We start from the raw sequence: 19538 nt of genomic DNA on the forward strand, positions 1-19538 counted from the left end.
GAATTATTTTGCCACTATTATTTAATTGTCCTTTAATAAAATAATGATTTGGGCAATAATTATTGCTTAGTAGTTTTCTGGAAATTCAACAATTTAGCAATCATTGACCCAGACCAAGGGGATTTTTCACGTATTTGTTCAAAGTGCATTTTCGCCGGTCAACGTCCATCATCAATAACTTACAAACGCAAAAAGTTAGATCAACCAAATTTCTAATATACTATGCTTTAAACTTAACTTAAAATTAACTATGCTTTAAATAAGATACAGTTTTTATCCAACAAAAGCGCACTTTTCTAGAAAAAGAGTATTGTGACTATTTCCATATGAGTTGTAGAATGGAATCTTCTATGAACGATTTCTACAATTTCAACCAACTTGTGAAAGTCATTCATGCTCAGATGAATTAGTTATTAGCTTGTTGTTGTCACTTTCTAGAAAGTTATTAGATATAATGTAACAGGAATTTAAACTTTGCGCGTCATTAGTAAAATATATCAATTGGGTGAATCAACTTTTCTTTGCCAGCAAAATTACGCATACTTCGACTACATGTGGTCAGAAAATTTAATTCGTATTTAGTGTAATTAGTTTATAAATACTTATTATATTAAAAGCAGATATACAAGCTATGCAATACATCATGTTTTTATAGGATTTGCTATTTTAATACTTTATTTCGAGCAGTGACCCAGTGGACATATCTGTCCCTCACTTTTGTATGAAAAAAGTGTCTCTTCCACTGGGTCACATATAGATTTAATTGTAATTTTTTTTTTTTTAATTATTCCCTTAATGTAAAATAAAAATAAGGATCTTTATTCACGATGGCCAGGTTAAAACTCACAAAAGTATAGAGCTAATAGTAAGTATGGGCAATTCTTGCAAAAAGCAAGAAAAAGTTGATTCACCCAATTAGTATAAGTTAGGTACTTAGGTATGCATATTCCCGTGCATACATACTTACCTCACATTTTTGTCAAAACTTTTACCTCCTTTCTCCTAATGTAAACATTTAAAAACAAAATTCAATAGTAATGAAATTAGGTAATGAGGTAGAGCACAATAACTGACATTAAAATTGTTGTTACTACGATCGTTTATTGAAATGCATGACAGATGTTACGAGTACGAGATACTATCAAGGATTTCCATTAGCCACCAAGGGTTTTATGGTATCCATCATCAAATCAGCTAAATAAATGTGTCCATTAATTGGGCGTCATGCTCTTAATGGCTCGTAAATATAAGTGTAGTTTTCCAATTATGAGGGAGAATGCTAGTACAAAAGTCAATTCGACGTTTTGTGGTCTAGGACTATTCTGGGTATTGAGTGGTTAATAACCGTAAGCGGTTAAATGTATTTCAAATGACACATCGTGAACTAACTAGACTAACAGGGCTTAAACATTTCTGATGAACAAATGTATGAGGCTCCAAATGTCGGGCAAATACAATTTTTAGAGCCTTATAACAGACCTCTCTCTCGTTTTAGGACTTAAAGTAATCACAAATTGGTCGGGCGGACCCTATCCTATACGGGTAGCTTCAGGTAATAGTGTGAATTAATAATACCTTAGGCTTAAGAGAATTTTGAAATATTTGCAATGTTGCCATGAAAATGTATCGGTATATTTCTGCGCAACAGTTAGTTTTCATGTAATCCTGCATGTTTTTCATTTTTTTGCAGGTTTCTTTGTTAACACATTAGCGAGTTCCACTTCGTTTAAGTTCAACAAATAAGACTTCAATGTTTCGATAGTAAACGCTGTGTTTGGAACTGTCCTAGTACTTTTACTAGTTCGTACAATCTTCCTTCATACTATGTAAAAACGTATGTAGGTACCATATGTAATACATATGTTTGAACAACTATTTAGGCATTTGCCAGTACAATCAAAGAAATCAGATCATTATTTTTATTTTTGCTTATCATTAGCACAATTAACTTGAATCAAAACAGGCCTTGTCCATTGTACAGACGCTAATTACACGACCGGTAGTGGGATTGCCCAAGTCTCGACGTCTCGAGTCATCTTTCCACTGTCAATTCTTAGTGTAATTATTTTGTTTTATTTTTACTACTCATACCGTCAATCATACATTAAAGATCGTTATCAGCGTGCTGTATTGGTGGCAAAGTATGGTTGGCAAAAAAACAAACACACAAGTATTTAAAACATTATAATATACTTAACATGGAACGGGAGAGGAGGGCTTTGGCAGTAAGGGGCAATATGGCTGCCCGCAGATTTGCACGTTGTAACACACAAGTAAAGTTAACGCTCTTCAGGGCATATTGTCAAACCTTCTACACGTGCAGTCTGTGGGCAACATTTACGCAGAGGGCCTACAATACTCTGAGAGTTCAGTACAACAACATCCTGAGGATGCTGTTGAAACTGCCAAAGTATTGTAGTGCCTCGGGCATGTTTGCAGAGTTAAGCTAGGAACATACTACGCGGACGTCCGTCGTAAAACGACCGCGACCGCGACCTATCAGTGTGCACGGAACATAACATCCAGAGAGCCAGATTTCGATCGGACGTCCGTGCGCTCAAGGCCACGTCCGCGTGCGTCGACCGATAGTTTGCACGGCTATGTGTATTTCCATTGTCCAGATTCCCGTCCGCGGTCGATTCACGACGGACGTCCGCGTAGTGTGTTCCTAGCTTAACGCATAGATGACTTTTATGCCATTAGGCGTAAAAGAATAGCGTCCCTGCTAAAGCGCGTGCGTGGCAGTAGCAACAGCCTCCTGAGGATGTTGTCTGAACGCCTAGATTGCCGCCTCACAAAATACTGGGTAGAGGTGGTGATAGGCGCAGACAAATAGCCTGGCTCGGTGTTGTCTCCTCTCACTAATTTTAAGTATGTAAATATAGTTATTTTGTATTATTTGTTATATGTATATAGATATAAGTACATACTAACATAGTCCGTAAGTCTAGTATATTTTACTAACAAAATTATGGATCATTTGGTCTGAAATAAACGAATTTTATTTTTTTTTATTTATTTTTTTAACAAATTATGAAATATATACATATTTATAAACGATATTATGATTATGATTACTTATCCAAATTACACTGAATAAATAACTAAAATTTGTTCAACAGATTTGGCTGTCAGTCGTTCACGTCGATTAGAAAAAATACTTTTAAATAACTACATAAATGACCTTTCTACGTTGACAGAAGTTACAAGAAGGTTGTTATAAAATCTGGGTATTGTGTCATATCCATACTGTGAATGAAGATACTGGGATTATTCGTGCACTTTATTACACTCCTCCGTGCTCGTCTTACTTCGTGCACTACTTTTGACTTCAACTACTTGAATAACGATTCTAGATAGTCGTATCTAGAGTGCATTTGAATATTTGGATTTAAAATAGTAATTATACACTTCGCGTAATGTATTCTTATTTCGAACGCCTAGATTGCCGCCTCACAAAATACTGGGTAGAGGTGGTGATAGGCGCAGACAAATAGCCTGGCTCGGTGTTGTCTCCTCTCACTAATTTTAAGTATGTAAATATAGTTATTTTGTATTATTTGTTATATGTATATAGATATAAGTACATACTAACATAGTCCGTAAGTCTAGTATATTTTACTAACAAAATTATGGATCATTTGGTCTGAAATAAACGAATTTTATTTTTTTTTATTTATTTTTTTAACAAATTATGAAATATATACATATTTATAAACGATATTATGATTATGATTACTTATCCAAATTACACTGAATAAATAACTAAAATTTGTTCAACAGATTTGGCTGTCAGTCGTTCACGTCGATTAGAAAAAATACTTTTAAATAACTACATAAATGACCTTTCTACGTTGACAGAAGTTACAAGAAGGTTGTTATAAAATCTGGGTATTGTGTCATATCCATACTGTGAATGAAGATACTGGGATTATTCGTGCACTTTATTACACTCCTCCGTGCTCGTCTTACTTCGTGCACTACTTTTGACTTCAACTACTTGAATAACGATTCTAGATAGTCGTATCTAGAGTGCATTTGAATATTTGGATTTAAAATAGTAATTATACACTTCGCGTAATGTATTCTTATGACATTATTAATATCATTTGACGTATATTGTTTTAAAAATATATAGTTGGTCGGAAAAGGCTTTGTACCGTAGAGGTGTAATCCTAAGAAGGTAAGTATTTATTTTGTAGTTAAGAACAAAGTGAATACTTAAATGTACGTATTTGTTTTTTTTTTTGCCAACCGTACCATTTGCCACGAAAAGTGCACCTTGATAACGATCTTTAAATTAATACAATAACTATACAAAGCCTATAATTACGAGTATGTTTTCGATCAACTACGATAGGCCTACAGTGCGTTTCAGGGCTAACAGGGCTAAAATGTATCCGTTTCATATCGTATCAAGAGCCAATTTTAACGTACCTATCAAAAAGTTCGAATCGTGCCGAAACAACAAGTCAGAGTCGGCAATAAATTTGACTTTGTATGCCTGTTTGAGTTTGCTACTCATGTTGTCTTACTAAATATGCGTAGTTGATTAGTCCCAAAATTATCTTTTTCAGTATACATGGTGCTATTTTATCCCACTTTATGTGCCTATGTCAAAAGTCAAAACTTCATAGGGCCATGTGTACTGAAAAACGTCGTACAATACACGTGCGAAGAGGAAATTCGTAACTCGTATCGATTTAAAAAAACTTCCTTCGGTCGTGTTTTAATTTACCGCCACTCATTTCGAATTTTCTCTTTTCCGCACTTGTGACGGAATGTAATATTGTTAAAGAACGTGCATTAACCAAGAAATGGCGATTAAATGACACTACTCTGATGAAACTGCATTCGGCAACCACGAGACCTCGTCGAACGCATTTGCATTGATTTTACAAAACGATATTATAATTATGATAAATAAGTTGTCTTCCTTGAAACTCCACTCACTTTTGTATTTACATTTAGCGTAATTCCCTGATTATTTTCTGTAAATGATAGTGTAAGACGGCTTCTCCATACACATTCGATGTTTTTTTTATACTACATCGGTGGCATACAAGCATACGGTCCGCCTGATGGAAAGCGGTCACCGTCACCTATGAACCCCTGCAACTCAAGGAGTATCCCGTGCGCGTTGCCAACCCATTAGAAACTATGATGATGTGATGCGACAGACAGGGCGATGTCGTTAGGTACGGCTGCTATGGCCGTATCATGATAGTGTTTTTGTCACCTGTCATATCATGCGTCCCTTGTTAGAATGTGACAGATATGGTGACAAATGATAGACAGCCATCTTAGCCACTCACATGCGTCCAGTAGAGAGAGCTACGAGCTTACATACCTCTGAATTGCTTGCAGCTGTAGCTACATAGCGAAGTCACAGTATATAATAAAGAGTACTAACGTACAGTACCACCAGTAACGTACAGTGGCCACTCCCGCTCCCGGCTGAAAGTGCCGCCCACTCCCTCTCGGTTACCTCACAGTTACCGCCTGTCAAAAACGCGAACAGTCGACCTGGCATATTTCACTCATACAAGCATAGTTCGTGTTCACCTGCACGAACTTAATAGACTGTGTGCTAGGAACCCGCCTCAGTCATATTTGATCGTCAGTGTCCGAGGTGTGGCGAAGTATTGAAATGTTTGATTAATTTTATGTCGAAGCAATTTAGAGCTCCTTTTATAGAAAACCAAATCACTTGAGTGGTTAGCCATTCTGGGCCATCTGATAACATCGACACGAGAAGAAGAAGTATATTTACAATCACAAAAGTTACTCTGGGTATACGTCTACGCGTACATTGGCTCACAGCAAATTAAATGCTATCTTTCTTTGTTAAATGAAATGAAATGAAATATTTATTTCGCTAGAGACATGGTCACAATCAGATGTTGCAGTCATTACATAAAAAGGTACAGCATATCTCGCCAACACCATCGGCATGCAAAAAAAAAAGTCTATTTACATTTATATACAACTAGCTTTTGCCCGCGGCTTCGCTCGCGTTAGAAAGAGACAAAAAATAGCCTATGTCACCTTCCAACCCTTCCACTATCTCCACTTAAAAAATCACGTCAATTCGTCGCTCTGTTTTGCCGTGAAAGACGGAAAAATAAACGGACACACACACTTTCCCATTTATAATATTAGTATGGAAGTATGGATATCAATGTCCATTAAATATCATAAATTTTTGTGTGCATTGCATACTGAGAAGTTATGTAACAAACAACCCAGACAGCCCTCCATCCGGGATTTCAAATACCTTTTTCCTTCCAGGACGGCAGGCTCTTCATCCAAGTCCCCGGCAGCGTGAACCCTTGGCTGAAACGCGAGCCAGACGAGTACTGCATAGACAGTTTCATACAGGAGCATGAAGATGGTACCAGGAGTACCAAGTTAGACGCGCTGGTCTGCTTCCCTCAGGATGAGGAGGAGAGCTCCAACTACATCGTCAGCTCCACTTGTAAGTTTCCTCCTCTTTACTATTACTGGAACATTACTTCTGGGAAATCTAGATAATAAGAATCAAGTAGCTGCAATCTTATAGTTTAAATCTCTTGCAAAGAATCCTGGCTAATATATCCAAAAATAACCAATCTACTGCCATTAAGAACAGTGTCAATCAGTGACATGCCCATGATAAAATCTTCCGCTTTTCGGGAAAAACGTAAACGCATAATGTCTCTGCTACTTAGGAGTTGTATTTAACTAATTTCATGCCTATTGTGCAGCTACATTTCCACGTTAAGGGCCAAACAAAAATATCAACTAAGACATTTTTTCCAGGTATGCTGATCTCATCAGCGTTCTTCATAGTCACCATAGCGGTTTACGCACTGCTACCAGAATTGCAAAACCTACACGGACGGGTGCTGATGGTGTACCTTGCTTGCATGTGTGTAGGCTTCACATTCCTCGCCGCCATGCAGATCATGATAACCGTCAATAACACCACGATCACCATTTGCATTGGACTCAGTAAGTAATGTTCTATAATATTCATATATGACCACTAGAGATGGGTAACTACCCAGGTAAATACCCGACGGTGGGTATTTACCGGGTAAATACCCGATATTTACCTACCCGCGGGTAAATACGCGGGTATTTTCATTTTTCTTCCAAATTTGACGTTTTAAATGGTGTTTTGGGCTAAAATAGATTAATTTAAGTCAGTCTTTGTAATTGTACACATAATGTTTATTCAAATTGAGAACGAATAGGTTGCTATGAGATAAAATGTGATTTTAGTGTATCTTTCAAACTATAAAAATGGTGTAATATCATTCTCTGACACACGGAAATAATTTAAACTGCTTTTTATATAAATTATAAGTTTGATAAATTAAAACTGTAAATGAAAACATGTGAATATAAATATTTTAAAAATCTCTTTTTGAAGCTCATAACTCATACATAGTATGTTTTATGACAAAAAGTATATAAACTTTTTTGTAGGAAATTGTGTCTACTTTAGTTCGTACATACAAAACTTTTCGATATTCATGATAGTTTCCATGAAATATGAAAAAAATACATTTTACCCCCCCTAACCCCACCATAACCCTCTCCAACCAGTACTAGGAAGTTTATCTTTATCGTATAAATACGACTATTTAATGCAATCTAAAAAGCACACGTAAAACATATTTTTTTAATTATTTTTAAAAGTATACATTAAAACTTCTGTAATCTTTATTGTATGTTTGACTGAACAGTTTCGTTTTGAATTGTGTATAATAATTACAACCACTAACAGTATTTATCTCCATTTTAACACAAATCAGCATGTGCAACATGAAATGAATCTACCCGTCAATTTGGGTAGATACGGGTAAATACCGGGTAGATAGGTATTTACCGGGTAAATACCTGGGTGGGTAGATTGGGTATTTACCCACGACCCATCTCTAATGACCACTGAAATTATTTCTTCTTCTTACTGTGTTATCAATATGATGCCATGTGCCCCTCAGATTTAGAGGCTATATACACTTACACTTAGTATGTAGGTACGTAGAATTTAGGGGAGACCTATTTTTCATTCTAGAACTGTCTAAGTCCATGGGTTCTGAGCCAAGGCACCAAGGTATTAATCCGGAGAGAGAGACGCTTCGACACCGTATATTTACGGTATTCTGCGAATATGTATGAAGAGCTGCTAAGCTACTACATATTTTTACCGATTGTACATCGGGTTTCAACAGAATCTTACTTTCTTTATGTTCATTTTTATTATCTTATTTATTGAATCGTACGTCACAAAAGGCAAATATAAATATAAAATTTTCAGTTTCATCGTGAAACAATAAAACAAGTCTATAATTACCCAGACATGCATGACGATATAATTTTACGTTTTAATTTTAGTAAGTAATGTAAAATTGCTAAGTGCCTTTTTGGTGAATTTGGGTGTGTCCTGTGGGTAGTTGGAATCTGCTAGAGTATTCATATCCCAAAGGGGGTTAGGGGTGTAAATAATTATTATTTATTCGTGTCATTTTTGCTCGTTTTAATCGCTTTGAGTGCTGCCTATTTATAGGTTTAATAGAGTTTATGTTAAAATTTTGGACAGACATAGAGACATAAGGAAATAGTGAAACAATGACTTTCTAATTAGATTTCTGCCATTGGGACTAAGTCATAGAATGTTAATTAAAACATCTGTACCTACAATAAATAAAGCTATGATAAGGTTATTCTTACCTACTCAAATTGATAAAGTCCCACTAGTCTTATGGGTACTCTGAAAACAAATGCATACCTAAAGGTGTACCTAAATAGAAAACTGCCACAAGTCAGGAACCCAGCTTTACGCAGGGTCACTATTACCCGCTAGGGCTTACGGGCTAGGCACCTCCGTCAGATTTAGATTTTCTTTCAATAACAAAACCAGACCAATGATAAAAAACATGAACACATCGTTTTAACCCGACCCGCATGCACATGCAGCGCATAGTCGTGTGAATGCACTTATTGGCATGCTTCTGTTATTTCCCAATCTAGTAATTATAACGTCATTACCATTTCAACTTATCTGGGTTTATGTAGATCCCCACAAACTGAAATTTACGCTTAATTTAATTTGATGGTCTCTATGAATTTTACATATTATTAAAAAAAAAACAATATTACTACTTTTATTTAAAAAAATATAGTCATATAATGGTGTACAAATAAATACATATATGATTATATGCTGTATGTAAGTAGGTAGTAACTTCAAGACTTCCTAAACAAGTTTTTCCTTTGACAATATTTCGGTAGAATAAAAAAAAACTTGTTATTTCGGACACGGGGAATAAACCGTTTATTAGGTACGAAAGAAAATCAATAAGGAAAAATCCACTAGTAGGTGTAACTTACCCATTGGTTTACAACATATTTCATTCAATATTTAAGACTTCATGGGTGTCTGTTGTGAAATGAAGGTGGCCTTCTTGAACTTATAAAAAAACATTCTTAGGGCCCGTTGCATCAACCACATTTAACAGGCACATCATCGTCACGCAGCAGACGTCTATAGAACTTTCCACACAATAAAATTTTACAAATGCTTTAACGTTGGCAGACGATTTGATGCAACCGGCCCTTATTCTCAATCATTTAATCTGTGTCTTACACAGATTAACTTTTGATTAGGACTTTCCTAGGTTAAATTTTATGTATTTATTTATTATCCACAACGCCTGTTTTCGATCGACGCTATCGTACGAATATGACCTCAGTCCGCAATATTTTTTGTAAACAACCTTTCAATTTTATTAATTCGCCTAACACAAATACTTGTGACAACTGTCGCAATAGTCTCTAACCGGTTAATAACCGAAACTGTATTTATTTCTCAAAATTTGGAAAATTAGGCATTAAAAGGTTCAAAAATACGTAATCATTTAATGTTTTGTTGACAATATTATTATCTGTAATGATTTTATTTTAAAAATTAGTCCCGAGTCTACTCAATTATACATTTTATACAATACAGTAGAGTCCGGTTAGTATATTACGACTCCGCATAGACCTAACGTCCAACCTCTTACAACGACATAAGCACAGGTATTTATTTGGTTTTCGTATGTGATAGTATGAAAGTACATCTGTTTATTACGACTCCGATTTTAACGACCTGCCGCTTTTTACGACACATTTTACACAGAATCCGTCCGTCAAGTCCGGTTGCAACGACGAGCGACAACGTTTTTAGTTTTACTAGTAAATTGAGGAAACAAAGCTACTTCCACCCGAGCACGGCCCCCTGTCTTGCCTACAACAAGTAGCAAGATTACATTGTGGCCATGTAACTTTTTGAAGTATTGTATTGCTTTTAAAATTTTAACAATTTGTTCGCCTCGGGTCTAATCTTATAAGCTAAATAGAACCCAATTTGTATTTTTCGATTGCGTATAAACTAGCTTTACTTACAAAAGTTACAAATGATGAGCAAGCACGCATACTAAAAAGGACTTTTCTAACTAAACAAGTCACAAATGTCACAATAAAATAAGGTATTAATACTATGATAATAATACCCTGTAAATAAACCTATTGATTGAAATGTTTTAGTAATAGAGATGTAGATATTATTTTTAATTAAAATAAATTAAATTCGTTTTGTACGACATCCGGTTAGTACGACGTAATATCAGCGGTCCCTTGAGCGTCGTTGTAACCGGAGTCTACCGTATATTTCAAACTATATTTTTTAAAAGAAAGGTAAAATGGAGATCTTGGTTTTCTTACATCAATTGCTTGTATTACTAGGGGCTCTGGGAGCTGTAGACCTTCGCGACATGCCTAAAAAACGCAAAACTGACGAATCACATTCAAACCACACAAGCCTTTTTTAGCAATTTCCGCATTTACCAAATTTCCAAAAACTGGATAAAAATGATCTTCATAGTGCAAGTAATACCTCCTACGATATCATCAACATCAGAATTCTTAAAGGTAATGGTAATTATTGCGTAGTAAGGCCATTTACTAAAAATCCTCAAAACCGGTTAATAACCGGTTAACCGGTTTTGAAGGAAAAGTCTCGGTTATTAACCGGTTTTTTTAATTAACCGGTTTTTGCATACCCTAGTCGCAACTTGGCAACGATCCCAATTATTAGAAAAAACGTAGACGATCACAAAATCAAAGGAATTTATTTTTGTATTTGATTCATGTTTCGTTAGATCTTACAGATTCTTCAAACTTTTTAAAACAAACTAAAATGAGAAAGAAGTAAAAAAATTAAATAGGTACACATCCATACTAATATTATAAATGGGAAAATGTGTCTGTCTGTTTGTTTGTCCGTCTTTCACGGCAAAACGGAGCGACGAATTGACGCGATTTTTTACCTGGAGATAGATGAAGGGATGGAGAGTGACATAGGCTACTTTAGGTCTCTTTCTAAGACCCGACTTCTGTAAAATCAGGGGTGAAAGATTGTATGGAGCATTCCGCGGTTTCCGAATTTAAAGCGAGCGAAGCCGCGGGCAAAAGCTAGTATTATATATTAGGAAAACTAACATTGAACTGGAATGAATACGCGCAGGTATATGGTCGCGGCAGGAAGCAAGTAACTCTTAGAAAATCTTTGAATGCAGATATACTCTTTTTTATGAGTCTCCTTTCGACAATATACCCTATCCACGATATTTAAGGTTATTTCCCCTCATGATCCATAGCCTACAACACCCTGTATGTAGGTTTTAAAATCGTTATAAAAATATAAATAAGCTTCAAATAAGTAGTTATGTAGCTATGTGATCATTATGGAATTAATGAAGTTATCCGCAATTTTAACGACATTCTACTAAAAGAGATGACAACACGATTAAATGTAAATACTTACCTACAAACAACATGTTTTGTCAAATTGTACGTTCATTAAAAAGCAATGAAATAACCCTTTTAACTGCCAAATTTTTGGCAAAATTTATGAAGCGACGAGTTTTATGCTATTTAGCGGAAAACATTCTACGTCTCGGTCTCATGAGACTATTTTCTATTTCTAAGGTGACGAATATTTAATTTTAACTGTATTCTAAGAGAATCAAGTCTAATTACTCAAGTACACTGTTGGAAAATCGCGACTATAGGATTTTTTTTCTCCCGTGAAGTTTACACGACTATTATTTACGTTTAGAATTCTTTGGCAGGCTACAGGTAGTAGCCAGTAGGCTACAAGCCCAGGGTGCGTAGCCGAAAGGCACAAACGCTCACGAAACGAAATGCTAGTAGATATCTATTTCTATCGCTCTTGCGTATTGGCGCGACAGAGCCAGACTACCTTTCGCGGCGTTTCGTTTTCGTTTCGCGTCGGAGAAATGCCACTCGGCTACGGGGCCTGTTATACTTATAATCTATTTAGATCGGTACCTAGTCCCTAAAGATGAAGCGCAGGTAGCCTAGTGGAAAGAGCGTGCGACTTTCGATCCGGAGGTCGCGGGTTCGAACTCCGGCTCGTACCAATGAGTTTTTCGGAACATATATATGTGCGAAATATCATTTGATATTTGCCAGTCGCTTTTCGGTGAAGGAAAACCACGTGAGGAAACCGGACTAATTCCAATAAGGCCTAGTTACCTTTCGGGTTGGAAGGTCAGATGGCAGTCGCTTTCGTAAAACTAGTGTCTACGCCAAATCTTGGGATTAGTTGTCAAAGCGGACCCCAGGCTCTCATGAACCGTGGCAAATGCCGGGATAACGCAAGGAGGAGGATGATGAGTCCCTAAAGTTGATAAGGATTTGTATGGGCTCATCGTAACCCTTTATTTTCATAGTTTTTAGTCTCAGTTAGTTTTAAACCGTAATTAGTACCTAACTATATCACTTTTGTTGCAGCATTCGTGATCTACTTTGCTCTGTTATCTGCGTTCTTCTGGCTCAACGTCATGTGTTTCGATATTTGGTGGACTTTTAGGTAAGTGAAGCAATAAAAAATTATGGTATAGGTACATGTATTGTATACACAGCTCTAAAAAATACATACCTACCTATAAATAGATCGGAATATGTAAAAACACTCTAAACTTCGGCCAATTATCACAGTTATCTTAAATGCATGGAACAAAAGAACTGATTGACTGAACCAAAACAATACGTGAGTTCAATTGTTTTTCTTTATTCGTCTTGTTAAATATAGTTGCAATACTTGTCCTAATTAAATTCTAACAAAAAACTTAATACAAACGGCCGCGTTCAGTTACATTTAATGAACTTACATTTCTTAATTTAGGTGCCTGGTTAATAATAATAATGTTACCTACATTCGAAGCGTACTGAAGCGAATCAAGCGAATATGTAATTACATTTGAAAGTCGTAATTATTTTAATCTTTTTTAGGTACTTATCACTTTTCGTCGAATCAGAATTTTCATAATAAGTTTATATAAATAAGTTATATAGATGTGATATTGATATACCTATCAAAGGACTCTGCTAGTCTATTCGTATTTCGTATATGACTACTTGACTAGGTCAAATAGATCCATTTTTTAAATTTCAACTAAATTTTTATTTATTTTCTTAGAGCTAAAGAGTTACTACTATAGAACCCGAGATAGATTAGGACATCATTAAGTAGGAAATATATCACTATAAAATTATTGAAACTTTGAATTTTTCAGTGGCAAACGTGGTCTATCTTTTGAGAAGCTGTCAATACGGGCGCGTTTCTGTGCGTACGCAGCGTACGCCTTCGGTTTCCCCACCGGCTTGACCATAATCATGGCCGCACTTGAATTCTCCGGGCTGCCTGCGCACCCAGCCATGCCTATGTTGAGACAACAGGGCTGTTTCCTTCACGGTATGTTTACTACTTACTTTTGCTGAACAATTTATTTCTTACAATACTATACCGGGTGGGCCCTGCAACAAAAGAAAAAAACTGAACAAATGTTGGTCAGTTTAAGGAGTATAGGCTACAGTTAAATTTTTTTGCTTTTGTTACAGGACCCACCCAATATAGTTCTTGTACAATAGTGCCCAAATAAACGATAATTAAATAATTATTTTAATTATTAGGGGACATTCTTACATATATCGACATTGCCATAAAGCATAAGCTGGTTCCTATGCAGGGAGAATAGAAGTATAAGGAGGAACATTTGTCGAAGTAGAAAAGTCGCAAAAATGACCGGCAAGGCCTTGTAATTGCAGTTACAAATCTCTCCGCTTGGAGCGCATGTCTCGCTCAATGATCAGCGATGTGACATGACATTATACGTTCTTTTCTCTAGGCTGATTTCGTCAAACTGAGCAAGGCAAGACGTAGCCCCGTGGTAGTGCGCTGGCTTCGTACGCAGATGTTCTCGGGTTCGATTCTGACAGCGATCTTTTTGCTTTTTATTATTTTTTTATAAATTAATTTTCTTTTTGTGTATTTTTATTTGTGTTTATTTATTGTTTTATTCAGACAAATGTTAATTTAAGCCCTTTTACATTGTTTGCCCCATGTTAGCAGTAGTAACAAAACAAAATATTTTTGGACATTAAAAAAATAAAAAATAAATCAAGAAAAATATTAGTAGAAAATAATAAAAAAGATCTCATCAGGATTTGAACCCGGGACCTCTTGCTCCGTAGGCGGGGTCACTACCGAGAAGGCTAAGAGATTGTCAAACCCTTATCACCTTGCTATTGCAGCGCCACCTATCTTCTCTTTTATATGTGCACTTCTGATACTTAAAGCTTTCGCTCCTTATATTTCTAATCTCCATATCCTATGTATATTAAGCGAAGAGGGATGTAAACGGATGATAGAAAAGATTCGAGTCACCATCAACTAATTTTCACTCATCCTCCTTGCGTTATCCCGGCATTCGCCGCGGCTCATGGGAGCCTGGGGTCCGGTCGGGGCACAATGCTGATCGATTTTCGGGGAAACGCCCAGAATAATAATTTTCAACGCAATATTACTGAGATCTTGTATGAGAAGGCAAACTTACCGATATTTCTATAAAATGTTCCAGGCACCAGCAAATTGCTGTACCTGTACGGCCCCATGATGATCCTTTGTGTGGCCAACATCGTATTCTTTATCCTGACGGCGTGGAAGATCACGCAGATTAAACAACAGACGCAGAAGACACTCAAGTCTAAGGACAGCGCTACTACGGATCAGCACAGGAATGACAGGCAAAGGTAAAAAGAATTAGACAAGGCCTTGCGGTGCCGTAAGTTCAGAAAGCAGAGTTTTTCTAGTCTAGCTACTATGTAGCAGATCACAATACGGCTACCTAAAATTTGCAATTTTGAGACATTTTGTCTGGGCAAGTGCGACTCGAAATAAGTTTTTGGTTATTTATTTGCTCATGCTAAAACGCTCAATGAGAGTGAAAGAAGTAGAAAGCAATAATTCCTGTGCTGTGAAGAAAACCTATTCGAATTTGATACCCTAGTCAATATAGGTATGAACATATCTGCTAAAACGTCACCAATTTTTTTTTCAGGCTTCTTCTCTACGTAAAACTCTTCACCATAATGGGCATCAACTGGATCCTGGAGATCATCAGCGGCCAATACCCTCAGACCAACATCGTGTTCCGTATCATTGACGTCTACAACGTCATGATTGGCGTCTTCATCTTTATCATCTTCGTCTGTAAGCGCAAGATATTCCGCCTTATGAAGAAAAGGTACGTTGTGAACTTGCCTAGATGTTCTTGAATCATTTCTATCTACGAGAATCCCTCCTACTTCATTATTATTTTTATTTAAACATTCATTTTTTTGTTTTATACAACTCTCTACCTACACTTTTTATTATTCGTTCGACATGGTAACGACATGACATTATTAAAGGGTTTTAAAGTTTTTAACGATAAAAATATTAAAACTATTTTTAAATCGTGTGCCTGGTGGTGGAAGCTTAGCTTAGCTGTTCTGTCTTTACTGTGTCTAATTAAATCTCATCTGGCTAGGTTCATACACATGAGCTGTTCTTATCATCGGTCATTATGTTCATTTGTCATTTTGTGTCTAGGTTCAATGAAACATTTCGCATCTCACACAGCGATAGTGAAGAGAGACCGGTAGGCCACAGGGACGTGAAGAATTGGAAGGAATATCAGCAGCAAAGAGGCAGTCTTGATACAGTACGGACCATCTGTTACGACTCTGATAACAGTAGAACTATTAAAACATCCAATATGTAGCTTGATAAACCTAAACCGATCGAACTATCTTGTAGACTAGAAGTGACCAAATTTAATAATAAGGATATAAATCTGACAAACGAAATAAACAATTCAAAATGTAAAACGCAGTCAAATTTAGACTACAAATAAGTAGCTAAGAAAAAGATCGAGTAGAATGCTAAAATAAAGGAGAAAAAAAAAATTAAATATTGTAGAATCGTATAAGTTAGCATATTTAAGAATAGTTCCTCTGTATCGGAGTGATAAGTCTGCCCGTACTCTCAAATATGGACAATGTAAAGGTTAAAGGTACAGAGCTTTTTATGTAACCGGTAATTTGGTTTGGAGTGAGCTGAGAACTTTTTGTAAACGTGACTAACAAGATTGATAACTAACAAATAAAAAAAATGTGGAATTGTTGATGTGGCTAAAGGTCAAGGAAGCCACATTTACCAAACGAGTTGGTAAAATCCCTATCAACACCGCATGGGTTTAATTTCTTAGTACCTACTTACTTGTATGAGTTGCTATGTGATTCTGATTACGGATATGATTCGTATCTTTTGATTAATGTTTTGCTTTTATTTTGAATTGAATAACAAAACTCACTGTAAAGAAGGCGATTGCTACCGGATTAACTCGACAAAAATGATGAAAAAAAAGAATTGTATACTCTTAACCTGGTGGTTGGTAATAATTAACGTCACGCTTTATTTGAAATGCACCTCCTACTCATAATCACTAATCATTTTCATGTTATAAGTATTTGTTTAGTATCTTTTATTTTTAATTTACTTACTTATGTATAATAGTTATTTGTTATACAAGGGGGCAAAGTTGTATTTTAACGCCGAGTGTGGAATTGAAAAACGAGCAAGTGAAAGGATTCTATAGTTGAACCACGAGCGAAGCGAGTGGTTCGAGAATAGAATTCTGAACTTGCGAGGTTTTTAACACACGAGAAGTAAAATACATTTGCACCCGAGTGTAACACAAAACTTTTCCCCTCACTATAGCGCGGAAACTACAACGCAAAAAATGCATTTATCACTGCTTCCATCTTTATTACTAGATTCACCTACTTTTATCAACTTTAAAGCAGTTAATTTGACTTTATTCAAGGTCAAATTACTTTACCCACTAGTGGATAAAATGCGTTTTTACCCGCTGGTATTAAAGGACAAAACACGTGTTTCCGAGCTAGTGAGGGGAAAAATATATATTTGTATTCAATGCCCTCCTAAGGCCCACGGTTCGGTTAAATGTAAGTTAAACTATTTTAATTATTAACTTACAGATTCAAAAATATTTCCTTAAGTGATGTAGTTAGAGAAGAACGGGTAGTCTGTGTCGCAGACGAGAAACTATCGCATCCTGTATTTGCCCTACAGAGGTCGATTATATCATGAATAGCTATGACGAATTAAGACATCTAAAATCTCTATTCAAATCCCAAATGTCTATGTCCAGGTACAACCAGATGCGCGGGGAACCCATGTCACGCACACAGACACAAACCACATCGACGCGGACGCTGTCCACCCGGGATGACTTTCGGATGAACTCCCTCAAGAATAACCATAACCAACAAGTCTGAGTTGTTCGGGTCTATCCGAGATGACTTACAAAAGAACTGCTTCAAGAATAACCAGCAAGTTTGATTGGTCTTGGTGTGCCCAAGTTGTTCGAACACTGTCCTCCCAGGATGACTTCCTCAATTCTAACCAGCAAGATTGAACTATCTTGGTGTTGCCAAGGTTAACCTTGATCTCCTGGCGGTCAAGCCAAAGTGACTACCCGTGTCCGCGCCACGGACTAAACGCAACTAGATCTGGTGCACCATTATGGAAGAGTGATCAAAGAGAGTAATTTGTCTACGCGTTACATATTTAATCTGCAAATGCGGACAAGCGTTTGTCAATGGAATTGCTCTGTTGTGTCTGGCGAGATGTATTAATGAAACTGTAATCTCTCCATAACCTATCACTTTATGCATATTAGTGCGACAGAGATATTGGCGTGGCCGTGTAGCTACGAAAAATGAGCTGATGCATTTAGTACCTATTTTGATGTGTAATGGCACTGGATTTAATGTGTTTCTGTACTTTCTTACTATAATATGTTACAGATACAGAGCAGTTATAAAGCCTCGCTTAGTGTCTTAATAACTCTTCTCTTACAGTCAACGACTCCTACTGCTATCAGTAGGTATAAAATTGATACCTGTTTATATTATAAAAATAAATAGCTTGACATGAGTATATCAGAGGAAGCCTGAAAGTAGCACCGATTGTTGAAAAAGTAAGAGCGAATCGACTAGCATGGTATGGACATGTAATGCGGAGGGATGAAAGGCATGTGACGAGAAAGGTATTACGAATGAATGTGGAAGGTGGTGGAAGTAACGGGAGGGGAAAACCGAAGAAGAGGTGGATGGACTGTGTGAGACATGATATGGAACTAAAACAAGTTAGTGATGAGATGACGAGTGACAGAGATGTATGGAAGAGAAAGACATGCTGCGCCGACCCCAAGTGACTGGGATAAGGGCAAGAGAATGATGAAATAGCTTGACATGTACTAAGAAATCAGAGATGTTCTAACCGTCCATTAAACATTTTTTTTAATATTAGATCAGGGGGCCGATTTTTGAGTCTCACGGCGTTCGAATTCAGAAAATTGTCACTGAAAATAATAGGCAATTCACCGTTTTCAACCGGTATTTTAGTGACAGTGAGACTCAAAAATCGGCCCCCAGGTGATGAATGCGGCCAAGTCCGCGTCTGCGGGTAATTTCGTAAATCGTATACGAATGAATTTTTAACGGTTATTATTCGAGACTGATTATCGATAAAGTTGACGCGGCACTTTTAGTGCAAAAAAAAAAAAAAATAAAAAAAAAATGTTTTATTTGATATTTTTTTCATTCCAACCCCAACGTGTGATATATTGTTGGATAGGTATTTGAAAATGAATAAGAAGACATAAACATTTATCATTTGTGGCAAATTTTGAATTGGGTTTAGTTGACCCCATTAAGCTTTTGTCGGTGGAATTTCATAAATTACCATATAGATAACTACTAATTTCTGACCTATCATATCAATCGATCATTTCATGTAATATAAATAGGACTATATAGGAGTACAGAATTACTCTGCGGGCCGATAGTGAATTCATTGACAAAACGCATTCAAATCACCCTATCGGGCGATGAATTTTTCTCACGGCGTCCCGATCGAATTCAGAAAATTGTCGATAAAGTTGATTTTTATTTGAGAAGACATAAACATTTATCATTTGTTTAAGGAATTTCCCTCAGGCAGTCTGGGGGCCGATTTTTGAATCTCACGGCGTTCGAATTCAGAAAATTGTCACTAAAAATAATAGGCA

At 36.4% G+C, this 19538-nt stretch overlaps 1 protein-coding gene across 5 annotated transcripts in view; it reads left to right on the top strand.

Annotated features, from left to right (window-relative positions):
* LOC125230113 (G-protein coupled receptor Mth2-like) overlaps positions 1-18237 on the top strand; it is a 58254-nt gene extending 40017 nt beyond the window's left edge. For 2 of the 5 annotated variants that reach the window (XM_048135136.1, XM_048135139.1), the window contains exons 2-9: positions 6292-6478; positions 6802-6993; positions 12850-12928; positions 13635-13813; positions 14979-15150; positions 15459-15644; positions 15992-16103; positions 17616-18237. In XM_048135136.1, the coding sequence (XP_047991093.1) occupies positions 6292-6478; positions 6802-6993; positions 12850-12928; positions 13635-13813; positions 14979-15150; positions 15459-15644; positions 15992-16103; positions 17616-17696 (1188 nt within the window). In that variant the 3' untranslated portion in view covers positions 17697-18237. Of the gene's footprint in view, positions 1-6291; positions 6479-6801; positions 6994-12849; positions 12929-13634; positions 13814-14978; positions 15151-15458; positions 15645-15991; positions 16340-17615 lie in introns of those variants that run through there. The other 3 variants (XM_048135138.1, XM_048135140.1, XM_048135137.1) reach the window with 2 other exon arrangements.
* The last annotated feature ends 1301 nt before the right edge of the window (positions 18238-19538 follow it).

Source organism: Leguminivora glycinivorella, chromosome 10 (genome assembly GCF_023078275.1).
Source record: "Leguminivora glycinivorella isolate SPB_JAAS2020 chromosome 10, LegGlyc_1.1, whole genome shotgun sequence".
Taxonomy (NCBI): Eukaryota; Metazoa; Arthropoda; class Insecta; order Lepidoptera; family Tortricidae; genus Leguminivora; species Leguminivora glycinivorella.